This window comes from Molothrus aeneus, chromosome 22 (genome assembly GCF_037042795.1).
Source record: "Molothrus aeneus isolate 106 chromosome 22, BPBGC_Maene_1.0, whole genome shotgun sequence".
NCBI classification, from domain to species: Eukaryota; Metazoa; Chordata; class Aves; order Passeriformes; family Icteridae; genus Molothrus; species Molothrus aeneus.
Window position 1 is genome coordinate 2,169,490 of NC_089667.1, and position 17,588 is coordinate 2,187,077.

At 50.6% G+C, this 17,588-nt stretch overlaps 1 protein-coding gene across 2 annotated transcripts; it reads left to right on the forward strand.

Moving 5' to 3' along the window:
• Positions 1 to 890: 890 nt before the first annotated feature.
• Positions 891 to 16,214, forward strand: CCDC15 (coiled-coil domain containing 15). 2 transcript variants are annotated; one of them, XM_066564547.1, is made up of 11 exons: positions 891 to 916; positions 1,676 to 1,831; positions 3,956 to 4,105; positions 4,895 to 5,056; positions 5,802 to 5,879; positions 9,088 to 9,249; positions 10,359 to 10,469; positions 12,828 to 12,931; positions 14,759 to 14,929; positions 15,000 to 15,148; positions 15,798 to 16,214. In XM_066564547.1, the coding sequence occupies exons 1-11, from the start codon at positions 911 to 913 to the stop codon at positions 15,926 to 15,928; spliced, it is 1,380 nt and encodes a 459-aa protein (XP_066420644.1). In that variant the 5' UTR covers positions 891 to 910; the 3' UTR covers positions 15,929 to 16,214. The 2 variants fall into 2 exon arrangements, with proteins under 2 accessions (XP_066420644.1, XP_066420645.1); XM_066564548.1 differs by having other exon boundaries at positions 15,822 to 16,214.
• The last annotated feature ends 1,374 nt before the right edge of the window (positions 16,215 to 17,588 follow it).

The window sequence follows — 17,588 nt, forward strand, 5'->3', positions numbered from 1 at the left end:
CTTCATTCCAACTCCATGCCAATTAGCGCTAGTTCCCCGGGCACTGCTGAATAGGGCAGCGGGATGTGAGGCAGGATGCCCGGAGCCATTTCCCACCCCCCTCCCGAGCCCTGCCGGGCTCGTCACCCCAGTGAGCCACCGCCCACCCTCCCGGGGGTCTCCTGGCCCCCAAAAGGGGTCGATGCCTCCGAGCATCCTGTCCCAGAGGGAGGGACATGCTCTGGGGGAGATGCATTATGGGGAGATGGGGGATGGTACAGAAAGAGGCTTTGAGGGAGTTTTGGGGAGACATTAAGGGAGGCAGATGCTTTGGGGTCACGCTATGGGGAGGTGCTTTGGGGGGCCTTTGGGGGGATGCTGTATGGAGATGTTCTAAGGGGATATTCGGACGGGGTCAGGGATGCTGTGAGGATATTTGGGAGCGACTCGCACGGGCATGCTGTGTGTGGGGTGTTCCAGGGATGCCCAGGGGGCAGTTTCAGGGATGCTCTGAGGCAGACACGGTTCCTCCACTCCCTTTCCATCGGAGGCGGGACTCGAACCAGGGATCTCAGGACCGTGAGGGGCTGGGGCTGGGGGCGGCCTGCGGTTGGCTATGGCGGGGGGCGGGGCTTGAGGCGAGGCGGGGCGAGGATGGGCGTGGCCGAGAGGCCTGAGGGCGTGACCGGGACTCCCGGGGGCGTGACCAAGGCGAGATCAGGGCGTGACCGGGACTTTTGGGGGCGTGACCAGGATGCGACGGGCGTGACCGGGGCGTGACCGGGCCTCTCTGGGGCGTGGCCGGGGCGTGGCCGTCCGGCGGAAGTGGCGCCAGGATTCAAAGCTGCGGTGGCGGCGGAAGTGGCGGTTGGTGCGGCCTGAGGGTCTCCGGCAGGCTCGGCGAGGGGGATTACGGGGGGGATTACGGGGAATGAAGGTGCAGAGGCCTCCAGAGGCGTTTGGGGGATACGGGAGGATGGGCCCGAGGCCGTGGGGCAGTGCCCAGGGGCGGGTGAGGGCTGAGGAGGGGCTGGTTGGGATGGGGGGCGGTGGAGTTCGGGTACCGGGAGATCGGAGCGCGAACCTCGGGGGAAGGGGGAGCTGGAGGTGGGGGGCAGTGGGGAGAGAAGAGAAGGGATGCAGCGATGGGGCAGAGGGGCTGTCAGCCGCCATGGGCTGGGGGTCCCGCTCGGAGCTGCGGGAGGGCAGCGCGGGGAGAGGCAGGAGGGCGCTGGGCAGCAGGAGCTGGGGCAGGTGCGGGTTGGGCTGCGGGAGCTGGGGCCGGGTGCGGGTTGGGCAGCGGGAGCTGGGGCGGGTGCGGGTTGGGCAGCGGGAGCTGGGCCGGGTGCGGGTTGGGCAGCGGGAGCTGGGGCGGGTGCGGGTTGGGCAGCGGGAGCTGGGGCGGGTGCGGGTTGGGCTGCGGGAGCTGGGGCAGGTGCGGGTTGGGCAGCGGGAGCTGGGGCGGGTGCGGGTTGGGCTGCGGGAGCTGGGGCAGGTGCGGGTTGGGCAGCGGGAGCTGGGGCAGGTGCGGGTTGGGCAGCGGGAGCTGGGGCGGGTGCGGGTTGGGCAGCGGGAGCTGGGGCGGGTGCGGGTTGGGCAGCGGGAGCTGGGGCGGGTGCGGGTTGGGCTGCGGGAGCTGGGGCCGGGTGCGGGTTGGGATCCGGGAACACACCCTGAGCTCTGCTCCCGTCCCCAGGGCCTGGCCCGCGGCGGTGCCGGGATGGTGCTGCCCTCGAAGGGGCCGGGGCAGCCCCCGCAGCGGCGGTGGCGGGCGCTGGCCGAGAGGAACCAGAGCGTGGCAGCCGTGGGCGCCTGGGTGGAGAGCGCGCCCGGGCAGCAGAGCCCGGCCTTTGTGAGTGCACCGAGGGCACCGTGTGCCGGGGCTTGAACCCTTCAGTGGGCCAGTAACACCCCCAGCGGGGCCAGAGCCAAAGGGGATCTTTTTCACAGCCTGAGGGCAGGCAGGAGCATGGCTCCTAAAAATAATAATTTGTTTTAATGTGATTTAGCGGGGTCAGAAGGTGCTGTGATGTCCATGTAGTTTGGCCTCCCCTTTGCACAAGCCCTCTGTTTTGTGGAGATAAACAAAACTCTACAACTTTGTGAAAGTTGTAAAGCCGGTATGTTTATTACAGTGTATTTATTACCGGTATGTTTATTACAGCGCTGGGTGCATGTGGAGATTACTCTTTAAAAGACATGTGTACTTTTGGGGACTTCAGGTCTCTTTTTATTTTCTTCTCAAATACATATGTATACAATTTCACAATAGGTTCATACATATTCATTTTTACGAATTTCACATGACATTTGCCGCTAGTTCTTCTTTATCAGAAAGAATTCTTAGGTCAGGTTGACCTGCTCTCACAGTAGTCTCTGTTTCTCTTTATCATTTTCTGTCTTTTTTCTCTTTGTCTTTCACTGAAGCAGTTTCTCTGAGCTTAGGCTTTCTTGCAGTCAGGCTAAATAACTATGTTTTCAAACTACACACTTAACTCAAAGATGTACATTTCACTTAAATCAAAATGGATTTCTACTCTGGAGAATTTCTACTTTGTCTCACCTTAACATCTCTCTGGATGGATCCCCCTCCAATAAACTGTGTTTTTTGAGGAGAAATGCATCAATTTTAAACATCAGTCAGGTGGGGCACCCAGCCAGTGCTGCTTCTCGCTTTTCCACTCATCCCTTAAGGATGTCAGGGAGTCAAGATTTTATTCTGTGTTGCTGATTTTAAAAACAATTAAAAGATTAACCTGAGTGTTTCAGGGTCTGGAGCCAATCTCTACTGTACCCTGTTAGAAACACATAAGGAAATCTTGATGGATGCTTATCTCAGGGATTTCTGTTTTGAGGGTTATTCTAAGAGGACTAAAAGTGCATTAAATATTGGATGATGAGTTCAGTCCCCTGTAATTAATGTCTGAACATTATAGAAGCTCCTGCGCTTCTGAGATGATTTATTTCTAGATTGTAATTTAAATCCTGAAAGGCTGAGATAATTTATGGAAATCAATCATCTCCATATTCCACAGGACTTCTATCTTGGCACTATGAAATTTCTGGGGGAGCTGATATTTTCCTGACAGCTTCAGGGGGCCTGGATGTTCCTGGGGGTCCCCACGTGAGGCTTCCAGAGGTGAATGAAGCTGCCCAGGGTTATCTGAGCTTGCTTAATACACTTAATTAATCCATAGTAATGCCTCATGCATCAGAGTTGCTGCTGAGGTGGGCAGTAGGTGGGCTGGCACTGGGCTGTTCCCTGGAGCACTCTCTTGGTTTCATCCCTAACAGGGTGAATTTCTCCCCATCTTGGAGTTTTGTTGGGCTGTGCTGACCCTGCTGTTCCAAGTTCGTCTTGGGTCTCACCCTTTCCTCCATCCCCTCAGTCTCTGCTTTCTCTTGCTGTGTGGGCAGCCAGGAGAGCAGTGCTGTTTTAATTTAAGCCATGGTGGTGTTGCTTGGCAGAATTGCAAAGAAAACAAAATGGGATTTTTGGGTTTTTCAGGTCATTGCTCTTAATCTTTCACTTCAGATAGTAAAGACATTCTGAACCAGTGCTGTGCTCTGTGAACTGCTTCCCTGATGTGCTTCCAGCCTTGCAGAACATCACCAGGATGAGGGGCTGGCCTGTTCCTGTGGATCCAGGCTTTGGATAGTTGAGCATCCTTTAATAGGAGCTGGGAGCTGCTCCGAGGGTCTCCTTTTTCTTTCCTTCCCTGTGTGTTGCAGAGAGGCAAAGGCAGAGGTGTGCTGCTCTGTATGTCTAGTCAAACTCAATCCAGCCCATAATAACCCAGTAGATATTGTCCAAGCTGTTATTCCACATATTTTGAAACAAAACATGAAGTTTGCTTTGGGTGCTGCTTGTCTGCCTGGTCACTCCGGGTGGGGGAAAAGGGAATCCAGGGACCCAGGCTGCTCTAATGCTACAGTTTAGCAAAACCCTGGTGAGATCTGCTTCCACCTCATCCAGGCTTCAGCATCCCGGGTGGAGGAGGAGCTGAAGGAGCAGCAGCAGCAGAAGGCAGCCAGCCTGAGGAGATTCCAGGGCGAGGTGAGGCAGCGCGTGAACCGGCAGGCCAGGCTGCGCCGCAGGCTGGAGCTGCAGAAGGCCTACGAAGCAGTAAGTGAGGCTCTGTCAGGAGAAACTCCTCCAAACACAGCATAAACTGGGAAAAACCCAAACACTGGAGCTTAAGTCAAGGTGTTAATGAGAGAAAATGAGAAAATCTGAGGTTTCAGACCCTGTGGTGGCAAACAGTGTCCAGGCTGGGTCAGCGTGACACTTTGGTTGGTGCTGGAGATGCTTTGAAGCCTCCCCAGGGAAAGGTTACTGGCTCCCTTAGGCAGCAGCAGAACAGAGTTCTGAAGCTCTCTGTGGAATTGCCTGGAGTTAAAAAACAGCCATGCAGGAGTTGGGAATGATGTGGATGTGTCCTAGCTGCCTTTGAAGCAAAGCAGTTTTTCTGCTGTTTCTTTTCCAATCCCTTTTCCAGAGCAGCCAAGTATTTTTCAAACAACAGTTTCCCTCTGTCTCCACATTCCCTTTTCCCCATGGGCTTCTTTTGGATTATCCTATGAATATATTTAATTCTTTCTATTCTCAAACAAGTGCTGGGGAGGCTTGCCAGGATCTGACTGTGGCAGAAAAGAGAATGCACTGACATGTCACCAGCTTTGGCCACCCTTGGGGTGTTTGGGCTGTTTCCATGGCTGGCTGGGGATGTCCTCATGTAACTCTGCCAGCTCCAAGCGGGAAGCCCGCAAATACCCTCAGCCCCAAAGAACCTGATGCTTCTTTGTATTCTCAGCATGGAGAGCCAAAACCTCCCTCTCAAGGGTGGTGAAATGTCACCACAGTTGACTTCTTGCTGGGTCATGGTTGGAGATCCCTGTGGCTTTTTCCTGGCAGGTGGAGAGGGAGAGCTGTGCTGCTGTGCAGTATTTGACCCCCTGGAAGAACACATGCCTGTTCCAAAGCCTCCCTGCTCCCATCATCTGTGCACCCAGTGGCTCTGGCCCAGCCCAGCCAGAAGAGGAACTTGGGGAGCCATTCCAGCAGCAAGCTGCCGAGGTGAGCCCTGCCCCTCCTGTGCTTCCATCGCTGCTTTGGCATTTTGGATCCTCAGGGTTTGAAATGGGGAACAGGCCATGTTTTCTTTTTTTCTTCTACAGCACATCCCTAGTATTTGGATTTAGCTGTTGAACGAAACGTTAGCTCACATTGAAGGTTGTGGTGCTCCTCAGGGCATCCAGCTGGGTGTCTCATCCGAGATGCTGTGGCTGAGCTGCTCTGGCTGCTGGCAGGCACGGTGCTTTCCCAGCCGTGTCCTGGCGCAGAGGTGGCACTAGGTGGTGCCACCTCATTGCAGCTTGTCTTGTGCAGCCCGAAATCTGGGAAAACCTGCTTTCAGGACTGGTTTGTTTGGTTTTTTTTTTTTAATTTTATTTTTTTTTAATAGTGATGTTTATGGTGCATTTGGTGGTTTAGAAAGCCTGTGTGCTCGCCTAGGAGCTGGAGTTATTCCAGTTGGAGCACCATGGGATGCATTCCAGTTGAAGTACCTTGGGGTGGAAAATCACTTCTGGCTGGATACCAAGCAAGAAAATTTGGGATTTGGCATCTGAGCAACATGTTTTGGGAGCAGATGAGTTGCCTGGATCAGAATTTCGGTACCCTGGGGCAGCTCTGAAAGACCCTGATTGTGTGTTGGGTTGTGCTGCCTTGATGGAGCTCCTTGGCTGGAGCAGACTGACTGGGAGCTGTCTCCTTGTAGCTGAACTTGTGCTGTGTTTTCTTTGCCTCTCCTCTGGCTCAGCTCAGCAGGGCTGTGCAGCAGGTGCGGCGCAGGCTGGCGTCCCGCAGGATCCTGTCCCACGGCGCCTGGAGGCAGGAGGTGAGGAGGGCTGGCTGGGCTGAGGGCAGAGAAATCACCTTGCAAACTGCTGAAGGTTTGGCTCTTAATTAGCAAATTCAAAACATAATTCAGGAAGTTTCTCCAGCAGGAATGAAATAAACGGTGCTTTCCTGACGCACCTTATGGCTAATCCATTTCAGAGAAGGCAGCAGGATAAAGTGTGTGAAAACATCTCTGAGATGAGCTCAAGAATGCAAAGTAGACTTTTAAAGGTTGAGATTGTGATCTGGGTATCTAGGAGGAATGTGATGACCAGCCTTCCCTTCAGGTGCCTTTATTTCTTCAAATCTCAACCACTCTTCCCATTGCATCAATTGCTTGTTTTGTGTGGGTGGCAAAGATCTGGAGGGTTTTTCCTCACCCGGGGCTGGCTTCTGGTAGAGAATGGTTGGCATGCAGCAGCTTTCCTCAAAGCAGTGCATGGAAGGAGGTCAGTCCCACTTTTTGTTCTGCTGAATTTCGTCCTGCTTTTGCTCCTTCAGTTCTCAAGACCCCTTTTGTGTTGTAGCTATTTTCCCGGTCTCTATGCCAAGACCTTTCTTGAACTGATGTACTTTGGAGAACACCAGGAGCAGCCCAGCCTGTGTTTTGACTTATTGCCTCTGGAGCCAGTTTCCTGCCCATCCTGTAAATCTTCATTCCCTTCTCTTTTTCAGGTTCACCAAAGGTGAAGTAGATCTTTGCTGATTATCTAGAAACTGTCCTTTATAGAAGGGCTGCTCTGTCTCTTCTTTGTACCCTTGGATTTCTGATTAAGTCTGTCAGCTCTGCAAATAGGACTCAGAGAAACACAATAATTATGGTCTCAAAAACCTTGTTACCTGTTTCCAACAGCAAACATCCTTCTTGTTTGAGCTACTAATGCATTCAGTGAGATAAGTTGATTTATGATCTCACATAAATAACAAAGCCACTGCCCAGGTGAGCCAGAGGGTTACAGGAGATCCGTGGGAGTCCTGGGCAAGTCATCCACAGCAGTGAGAAACACTGGGAGGGGTTTGGGGCCATCCTCCCATCCCAGCCTCACTGCACCTACAGTTAATCTACATAAGGAAGTTTAACAGCTTCCCTGATTTATTCTGGGAGGAATATATTGATTTATTGCATTGCTCTGTTTTATTACTCCATAATATATGAAGAGAAAAAAGCTCCCATATTAATCTAAATCTCTCTCTGTATGAAGGTTTGGCATGTTCCCAGCCTGGCAGGGGTGCAGCCTCTTCCCTTCTCACCAGGTGCAAAAGGCTGCCACAGACCATAACCATGGACCTGACCCCCTTGGTAGTGCTGCCTCTGCTTTTGTGCTCCTTGGATTTCCTTGTGCTTTGTATTCCAGCCCATTTCTTTGGTTTTATCCCAAGGGTTTTTCACCCAATACTTCTACAAGGCAAGTGGGGTCAGTAGCATAATCAAGATCCTTCTTTGTTCCTTCATCCAGGCTGATGATGAATTCAAAGAGCAGAGCCCACCTCGTTCTTACCCTATTTCTGTGCAGGGAACTCCTGAGACCAAATCTGGGCCATGTTTTTAATCAGTTTTGTGCATCCCACATCAGACTTCCATCTAACAGGTTTTGCTTTACCCCAGTGTTGAATTAGGCCACGTCAAGAGCTCAGCTGAACCCCAGAGTCTTCTGCTGCTCTTTGCCTGAGGCCTCTTCCTTCTATTGTAGGAGACATTTAGCTTATCCTGGCCTGACTCTTGACAAATTTATGCTGGTTGCTGCTTATTTTTGTTTTCTTGTGGTTTACAGATAGTTTGCAAGGTAATCTCCTCTTGTTTTTTCAAAAGTCACAGTTAAACTCTTGAGGCTAATATCTTTTATTTGGTAATTCCTTTTCCTCCCCCTTTATTTAAAGAAAGACACTCCTTGTGCCCTTTGCTGATAATCTGGAGCTCCATAGATTTCAGGGAGCTGTTTGCACCTTAGCTGTTGTTCTGGCCCAGAGGAAGTCCATCCTCCTTAAAAACCTCAGCTTTAGGAATAACCTGAGTTTTTCTTCCCAGTAATAGTCCCAGCATTTTTCTCCCTGCTGCTGCTAACTCAAAGCAAATCTGGCTGAAATGTTTTTTTCCCCTCAGTCCTGTTTTCTGCATTTTTCTTCATCTTTTTCCTTTCTACCTGTAAAGTGTTGCATTCCCTGTGATAATAATCCATGTTCCTAAGATTGCTGCTCTTTCTCTCCCCCCCAAGATTTCTATTCAGGTTAAAAGCATCCAAGGAGTTAATTGCCTCTTTCCCAAGCAGATACCAGAATGGTAATTGCCTGGAAATGACCTGTCCAGTGTTCCAGCTCATCCTGTTACTGAGTCTTTGCCTCCAGGCTCTGATGGACAGCTGTAGCTCTCCAGCATGGCAGCACCCAAATTCTTTTCCCCAGTGTCTCATTCCACCAAGTTGGTGTTGTTTTTCCACAGTGTCATGTCTTTCTGCCTTCAGTGCTCCAGAGAAACACCCAAAGCAATAACCCTTCCCTCTATCCCCTTATCCTTACCAAAGCAGCTATTCTGTCATGTTTCTGTCATATTGGGGTTGATGGAGTGATTCCTGTTGTGCCTATCAAATAATTCCAGGCTATTCTCTGTCCTTCCCAAACAGCTGCAGAGCCATATCAAGGAATTCTTGGCATCACCTGTTCTCCTACTGATCCAATCTTTCCCTCTCTCAGCAGTCCTGTGCTTCCCTTCCCACCACGCTGAAGGAAAAAAGAAAGCAAGGGAAAAAAAATTATCCTGGCTTCAAGCTTGCTTCTGGCATTTTAATTCTTTATTTTCTAGGAAACAATCTGCTGCCTCTCAAAATATTGTGGATTGCCACTGGGGAGCCTGCCCACTTCCCATCTGAAGGAGTGTACTCCGCTCTCGGTGTCGCTCAGAGATTCCAGCTCCTTGCCACTGTGAAATGGTGCCTGGAGAGGTTTCTGCCTTGCCTTCCCTTCACCCCACGTCTGTCCCACTGCTTCTGCAGTTGGGGAGGGCACAGTCACAGTCACCCTGCTACATTCCTGTTGCCCAGCTCTGGTGGCCCATGGTGCTGCTGAACACATGGTGCTGCCAGATCCCATCCAAGTGACAGCACACACAGCCTCCTGTGTGCTAAAGCTGCTCCAAGGGTGTTCAGTTTTCCCTTGGCACCAAACAGCCACATTTCAATTCCATGTTTACACCCATGTCCTCCCTTCTCCAGGATCCAGACCCTTGCCCAGCAGCTGCAGTGCCCATGGAGGAGAGTGAGGAGCTGCTGCTGGCAGGACACCACGATCTGCCTGCTGAGCTGCTGGAGCAGGGCACAGCTGCACATGGCACTGGGCAGGATGATGGCTTCTACCTCAAAATTGAGTTTAAAAAAGTAAGACTCATGCAAAGTTGGTCTTAAGTGGTTTGGATCATAAATTTATTTTGGTGTCTGGAAGAGGCTGCTCTTGGAGGAGCATTTGCTCCCTCAGGCCTGCTTAACTCTTCAGCCCACCATCCTCAAAGCAGGCTTGGGAGCAGTACTGGAGCTCAGTGAGGTCAGCACTGCCATTCCCTGCTTTCATGGCCTTGGCTTCCTGCCTGCTTGTGATGCCACTTGGCAGCTGCCCAGGTGAAAGCTGAAACCAGGGCGTGCTGTCACATCATACCCAGAGCCACGCTCAGACCTCATGCTAAAAGACCCAAGGGTGAAAGAGATCAAATCAGTCAGAAACCTTGAAAAGGTTTCTTTTCAAGGAGAAGGAAGCCTCCCCCCCCAAAAAAAAACCAACCAACTAAACAAAAAAACCTCCAAACCCCAAAGCTTTGTATCAGGTGAAGGAGATGGCTGTGGCTATCCCAGTGCCTGGGGGTGGCAGGCCCTGCCCTAGGAGGGGTTGAGGAGGGCTTGATGTACTTATCCTTCCTCTTTTGTTTTCAGGCAGCTGTTTTTGAGCATCTGGGGGGTGGAAATGGTTCATCCTGATTGCCTGGGGTGGTTGGCAAAGGCTTAATGGCTGTGGCAATGTGTGCCCAGCCTTGGCTGGGGGTTAGTCCAGCTTGGAGCAGAAATACTGGCTGGGCAGATAGGGACACAGCAGAAGTTTGTACTGAGGTTTACACTGAGGTTTTTGGGAGATGTTGGCTGTGGAATTCCCCTTACATTTAGTTATTTTTTTCACACTTCAAGTAATTCATAATAGAAGTTTGGGATGCGGAGATGTGCATCCATATTTAAAGTAAACCAGAGCCTTCCTCCAAGGATATCTTTAGAGGTGTTTTGACAAAGCTTTGGTGCTCAGACTCCTATATTGAGATGTGGCACATCTCTGCTGTTCATGGCAAACCTGGACCCCAGATAAAGCCCATTTCCAAGGCTGGTCGTCCCATTGAGGTCTGGAGGGATCACACTGAGGCCCTGCCTCCAGTGAAGAGCATTTTGCTGGGGGAAGATGAGAAAGAGCTGTGGTGATGCTGATGCTGCTCCCTTCCATTATCTCTCAGGTCTGTGGTGGGTCGGTGAAGGACTTGAGCCCTCCTGGGAGGCCACACAGTGAATGCCAACCTCCCCTCAGACTCTGGGCTGGTGTTGACCAAGAGGAAACCAGGAAGCAGGTCTGTCCAGGGGAGCCAAGCCCCTTGTGGTTTTGTTTGAAAGAGATTGGGTGTTAAGAATGCTGCTGGCTCTAATAAGAAACCTCAGAGGAGCTTTGATGTATGAAACCCCTACTGGGTTTAGCTTGTCAGCTTTTGGTCTCAGGTCTTGGGCAAAGCTACCAGGTTATTTTTTAAAATCTGTTCTAAGTGGAACTGTTACCTACTCAAAATCTAGGATCTCAATAACACCAGAAATTTGAAGGAGAAGCAGGCTCCTTTCATTCTGCCTGGCAAAACCATGGGGTGCTTGCTGCAGTTGCAAGGAGCTTAAGAAGCTGCCAAAAATGCTTAAAAAGAAAAGAAAAAAAAAAAACAAAGCTAACTTTATCTTGTTTAAATACAAGGCTGGAATATAAAGGTTTCTTTGCTTTTGGGAATAGCCTCAAGCTCAGCCTGCAGGCCGAGTGGATGATTTCACAGTGAGGGTTTACAGCCTGTGTCCTGGACAGTTTGGACAGTTTGGCTCATGCTAATCTCAGTGATACAGAGTGATGATGTTTCTCTTGGATGCCTAAAGCCAGTGACTTTTATTTTCCTACTTCCTCCTGCCATGAAGAGGAACATTTCTCTCTCCCTTTGTCACCTTTCTTGCAGTTTGCAGTGTAAAATTATGAACAATTTGCATGGTTTTTGTTTCTTACAAGTGTTTTCAAACCAACTGATCCCAAATATGTTTGTGGTTTCTCACCAGTGTGACAACAGCTGGGGCTTCTCAAGCTGCTCCTCCTAACCCTGCTGTTCCTTTCCTCTTGCTTTTAATCTCCTTGGCTCTGATCCATCCAAGATAACTCGTTTTGCTGCACTCTCCTCTGCCTGGGGTTTTTCCATCCGGTTTTTTTCACTGGCAGCCTGGTGATCTCTTCTCCTCCTCCTTTATCTCCAGCTGTGCTGGGCTCTCTCCACTGAATGAGGTGGACAAACTCAGCCCAAAGGTTTTGGCATTCATGGAGAAAAATCTGTGCATTAAACTTTTGGGAGTCATGGAGCTCAAACTACCCCTGTACCCCACAGCAGGAGGGCTTTTGATGGGAGCTTTAGCCAGGAGGTTTCCCTGCCCTTGCTGCATCAGTGGGATCACCCAAAGCCCAGACACTAAACCCCCAGTATCCATATGGGAGTTCTTCCCTGCTGGGCCCCTGGATGTGTCTCAACAATGGTTTTGCCACCTTGGTGATTCTCCTGCATGTAGAGAATCCAGCTTGGTGTCATACTTCCATCTTTTGGAGGAGGTACAGGGTTCCAGTGCACTGCAGGGGAGCACCAGTATCCTGGTGGATCCAAACTGAAGCAGGCTGAAGTTGGAATTGGCTCTTTTCCCCTCAGCAAAGCGAGAGTTTAGGAGTTTGCCAGGTGGCAGAGCTGCCATCCATAGGCAGTGTCCAATGATTATCCAAATCATTTGTCATCAATACACTTTCAATTAACCTTCCTCTATATTTCCTAGTGTCAAAAACAATAACCAACTATCATCATCACTCCACAACCACCCCCAAACAGACACAGAATTAACCCCAGAACTAACCCCCTCCCCCCAAAAAAAACCCAAACAAAAATACAAACCATGATCATAAAGGGATAAAGTGGATCAAAAATACAAACCATGATCATAAAGGGATAAAGTGGATCAAAAATACAAACCATGATCATAAAGGGATAAAGTGGATCAAAAATACAAAGCATGATCATAAAGTGGAGGGATGCTGGTACAGAGCTCTCCAGTGCTTTGAGATCACTTGGTCTTTCCTACCTTGGTGCCATCTGTCCAGCTTCCCAGTGCTGGGTCACGTGCACTCAGAGGTATTGAGGGTCTTTTGGGGAAGGAGCGAGGTTCCATCTTCCAGCAATCAAGCTGAGCACTGATATCCCTGGATATTTTTCCCAGGTGATTCTCCTGCATGTAGAGAATGCAGCTTGGTGTCATGCTTTCATCTTTTGGAGGAGGTACAGGGTTCCAGTGCACTGCAGGGGAGCACCAGTATCCAGGTGGATCCAAATTCAAGCAGGCTGAAGTTGGAATTGGCTCTTTTCCCCTCAGCAAAGTGAGAATTTAGGAATTTGCCAGGTGGCAGAGCTGCCATCCATAGGCAGTGTCAGTGGAGGGCTGCTGGTACAGAGCTCTCCAGTGCTTTGAGATCACTTGGTCTTTCCTACCTTGGTGCCATCTCTCCAGCTTCCCAGTGCTGGGTCACGTGCTCTCAGAGATATTGAGGGTCTTTTGGGGAAGGAGCGAGGTTCCATCTTCCAGCAATCAAGCTGATATCCCTGGATATTTATCCCAGGCATCCTTCCCAAACACCCTTGTCTTGTTGTGTGCAGCGGCAGAGCGAGTTCCTGCGGTGCCGGCGCCTCTGCATGGCCCTGGAGCGGGAGCGAGTGCGGCAGCGCCAGCGGCAGCAGGACAGGCAGCAGAGAGTGTCCCAGTGAGTCTGTGCACCTGGTGGGGTCACCTCCTCCATCAGGGTCCTTCAGAAGGTTGGAAAAGTCTTGTGAGTTTGTCTGGTGTAAACCAGGCACTGATGTGTAACCGCCCTGGGTGGGATTCACGCACCCTTGGGCCATGTTGAGTTCTTTAGCACTTCTCTATCTAGTTTTGAAGTCCCTGTGCAGCTTGTTTAGTAGCTGGGAACCAAATCATGGGGCTGGGAGAGGTGCAGCTTCCCAAACCATGACTCTGGAACCTAAGCCTGTGTTTAAAAACTTTGGGGTGAGGTTATGTCGTTGTGCTAAGCTGTGACCATCCCTGGCATTTTTAATATCAGACCCTTCACCCTCGCAGCCATAAAAACTTATACAGTGTAATAAAATATTTTACAGGCATTTGTTCCAGAGTTGAACACTTGGTATCTGTGTTCAAGTATTGGTTGTAGTGGAGTTTTCTCAGCTTTTCCTGTGAAGGGGTTCACTAAGGAGAAGCTCTGCAAATTCACAGCACAATAGGAAAGATCCTGTAATTTTTGTTTTTTCCCTGGCTTTATTTTGAATGAGCAGACCTAAATCTGGCCATCCTGACTCTTCTGTGATCAGGCTTTGAGGGAGTGGGACAGGCACCACAGGGCAGGATTTCATGGGCATTTTTTGGGAAAAACTGCCAGTCTAAAGCAGTGCTCCTTGAGCCACATCCTGACATTCCAGTGGCACTTGGGAGTCTGGGAGAGCTTATCCTACCCTGTGAATGCTGGCAAGGTCCCAGGGATTCCTAGTTAGGGCAATACCTTTTTATTATGATTTTTTCCCTTGAAGTGTGTGCAGAGGGGAGCTGGGTTTGTAATTACAGGGTATAAAGCCCTGAGCTGGCCTTGGCCTAGAGTGGATTTATTGTGCTGTACTTAAGGTTCTACATTTAATTTAAAAAACATTTCCAATTTTATAACACAACCAGAGAAGGTCAACTTAAGCACTTTGTTTCTGGATGTAAAGATTTGACCCCCTACATGAAGTAAGGTCTGAAATATCTTGTCCTGACTTCTTCCCAGTCTTGATTTTGGTTTTAATGCCCCCTGGCAAGGAGTGGCCTGGGACACGTTGCTGCATTTGGGAATAAAATGTCAGACACTTTGGTGTAAAGTCTTTGTGCTTTGCAATTGCTGCTTGTCAGGGGAATGTGTGTTGTGTTTGGTGGAAATTACACAACCCAGGTGCCACTAAAGGGCTGGACAGCCATGTAGGTGCAAGGGAGACTGAGGAAATAGAGGGAAACTTGGTTAAAAGTACATTTTGAAGCCTGTTTTGGAATGTCTCTGCTGTACCCAGCCCTGTCACACTTCCCTGTCCTGGAAGGTGCTTACAGAAGGATCCAAGCTGCCTCATAATCAGAAACAATGGGAAGTGGGGAAGCTGGGAAGCCAAGGTGTTGGTCCTTTCTGAGGGGTATTAAAGAGCCCAGCTTTGTTTAAGGACAGAAGTGCAGCTTTGGGGAACTGTGTGTGGCAGGAGCATGTGTGGATGTGATACAGGAGGGAGCTGGAAAGAGGAAATTCAGGATGGTGAGAAAACAGGCAGGCAGGAAGAGTTTAAAGGCAGGAGAGTGTTCACAGGCTGGTGTTGCCATATGGGGGAAGAATGGAGGCTTGGGAAGCTTTTTTGACCATTCCATGTTTAAAGCCAATATGTTTGTTTATATTTATTTGTATTTAATGCTGTAATTCGTGCAGAATTACTTTTGCCTTTGAAAGCAGCAGCATCACCCAGCCAGGAATGGAGGTAGGGATGGGAAGCTCCTTCTCTGAGCCATGTGTGTGTTCCTGCAGGATTAAGAGGCAGAAGGAGAATCAGCGCCAGGCAGAGGAGCAGAGGATGAGAGCCATGGCTGAACAGAGAGAGCCTTCCCCAGGAGAGCAAACCTGGGCAGCCCTGGCCCAGCTCCAGCTGGAGGAGAGGAGAGTGAGGAACAGACAGCAGCGGGATAAGGAGCACGTGAGGTACAGGCAGTCTGCCCCCCTCGTGCAGAGCCAGGTGTCATTGCCAGTGGTAATGTTTGATCCCTTGCAGGTATGTTGAAGCTCTGAGAGCCCAGATGAGGGAGAAAGTCAAACTCTGTAACCTTGATTTGCCCCCAATGTGTTCCTGTGGGTCTGATTTCTGGGATTCCCACCCGGATACCTGTGCCAATAACTGCGTCTTCTACAAAAATCACAAAGGTAGGAGCTCCTGCTTTCAGACAGGAGACAACCTGGGCCTGATTACACAGGGAGCAATCAAACCCCAGGATAGGTGTTTCCATGCTCCTGGGCTGCTGCTGTGCAGAGATGCTCCTCCAAATATGCTCTGGAGAGGGCAAGTCAGGGGCTTTGCTGCTTGACCCAACCTCTGTCCCTTAGGGAGTGTAGTGGCATCCTCAGCAAGGCACCAGTCCCTACAATGTGTTAAATTACACAGCTGTGACACAGCCACGTGTGGCTATGGACACAGCCATGAGGAAAATGCTGCAAAGCATCCCATTAGGGACACAGAGCCCTCTGCCTTAAATCGTCTGCCAGGAGGATGCACAAAGGTCTGGAAATGGCCTTCCTTAGATCATGGAGTGCTCTGACCTTCAGCATGGCTTGGGAAAATACCTGACTGGGCAACTGGGAGTTATCTGGGAGGGAAAATAGAGACATTTGGGTTCATAAAATAATCTTTGGCTTGTGTACTGATTCATGTTCAGGAGTGTGGAGAGTGTGCAAATGGGTGTGTGGAAAACTACAGGCATGCTGATTTACCTTAAACCCCAATCTCTCTGTTCTGGTGAAAGGCTAGAGCCAAGCCCAGTTTCAGGCCATAAGTGCAACTCTCATGCCCTGATAGTGTTTGTGTCCCCATCCTGCTCAGCCTACAGCCAGGTGCTGCACTCGGTGATCTCCTGCTGTGCCCCTGCAGCCACACGCTCTCTGCAGGACCTGGCTGCTCTCTGTGCTCGCTCGGGGAAGCGTCTGTGACCGAGGAGCTCCGTGTGCCTGGGGAGAGCAGGGAGTGGGGCTGTGCCGTGTCCTGCCTGCCCTCCACGCCAGCTGCCAGGACGGTGCCACCTTTGCTCTCCCAGGCTGTGCTGTGCCTCTCCCACTGTGCCCCAGGGGTGCAGCTGGCCGGGGCGATGGTCGAGGTGAAGGAAGCAATTGCTCTGTGGGGTTGGTTTATGGCAGGCACTTGCATTCCAGTAGCTGACTATTGACTACATATCCTTATTGACTAATCATTGTTGTGGAATAAACTGCTTTCAAAGATTGTTTGTCTCATTTGAAGTGTGAAAGGAGGAGAAATGAGGTGACAGGGGTCAGTATCCCTTAGGGGAGGATTTCTAACCTTTCCCTGCTCCCTTCTTTCCCTTTTCCTAGGGCCTCTGCCAGCCCCTGCCAGTTGGATCACCTTCCAGAGCCTTCTAGAGTTATTCTAGACAAGCATTAATACACAGACCATTGTTCTATTTGTCTTTGCTTTTCTACAGTTTAAATAATTTTTCTGCTGACCAATCTCGTAGCTGCTGCTTAGCTCTAATCACAGTTCTGCTGTCTCTGGAGCTTGCCTTTGCAGCTTTCCCAAAACTCTCTAATTTTGTGGATTCCCACAGTTCCCTCTTTCTTTTCTGTGTGAGGACCTCTCTTCCAGTACTACCCACACAGCTTTGTACCTGACCCATACTCCCATAACCTCTACTTTGCTCCTGAAAGGAAGGAGCATTTTTCTAGTTAAAAAAATTTCAGGCCTTTGCAGGAGTGACTGAAGCAAGATGGGTTTTCCCAGAACAGCCTGTGCTGAGGTAATGTGGTGCTGGGCAGAGGTTACTCCATACCCTGTCATTAATATTTACTCCTTGCTGGCCGCCCTCTCCAATATTAACCACGGCAGGAAGGATGGGTGGCCGAGCGTGCCGGATCATTTCTTGTCCCTGTTCCCATCCCATTGGGCACAAAGCAAACCCACCTCCGGTCCAGAGGTGGCACAGAGCCAGGGAGTGCTCCTCGGTTCTCCCTGGAGAATCATTCACTGAGGGATCTGTTGTGGCTAATGCTGTTTATTAACAGCTGCTTGCGTCAGCACTGCAGCCCTAATTCAGGGTGTTGGAGTGGGTTTGGAAAGGGCAGGATCTGCCCCTTGAGGGGGCAAGGAAGCAAAGGGCTTCTTGCAGCTGATTTCAGCTCTAGGTCAGCTAAGGACAGGCAGTTCCTTGGAACTGCTGAGATGAGACCTTGGAACTGCAGGGCCTGAGCAGTTCCCCAAGGAACTTGTTCAGGCCCTGGAGACCCCTGTTCCTACCTCTCTGGAGTGATCCCCAAGGGGGCTGTGGGCTGATTGCTGCTCCTCATCCTCAATCTGCCCTACCAAGATAAATTGGATACTTTGACAGGGGGTGGGAGGAGAGGACTCCCGACATTCCTGGCAATAACCTGAACCATGTCTGGGGTAGCTCAGTCACCCTCAGCGCAGTGAAGCCTCTTCGGGGGTTGCTGGGATGGGAGTGGAAAAGTTAAATCCAGGGTTTTTTTCTGCTGGAAATAGAGCATCTGGGGCAGCTCCCAAAGCCCCGGGGCCATACGAAAAGGGCTGCTCGGTCCCGTCGGGGCTGTGCCGCCTCCCACGGCCCAGCGCGGCCGTTCCCTC

What these genes read in the sequence shown, in the direction of transcription:
- CCDC15 (XM_066564547.1), top strand. An exon ending in TGCAGAAGGCCTACGAAGCA is followed by an intron (nt 4,106 to 4,894) that starts GTAAGTGAGGCT and finishes TTTTCCTGGCAG; the next exon opens with GTGGAGAGGGAGAGCTGTGC. An exon ending in CGGGATAAGGAGCACGTGAG is followed by an intron (nt 14,930 to 14,999) that starts GTACAGGCAGTC and finishes GATCCCTTGCAG; the next exon opens with GTATGTTGAAGCTCTGAGAG.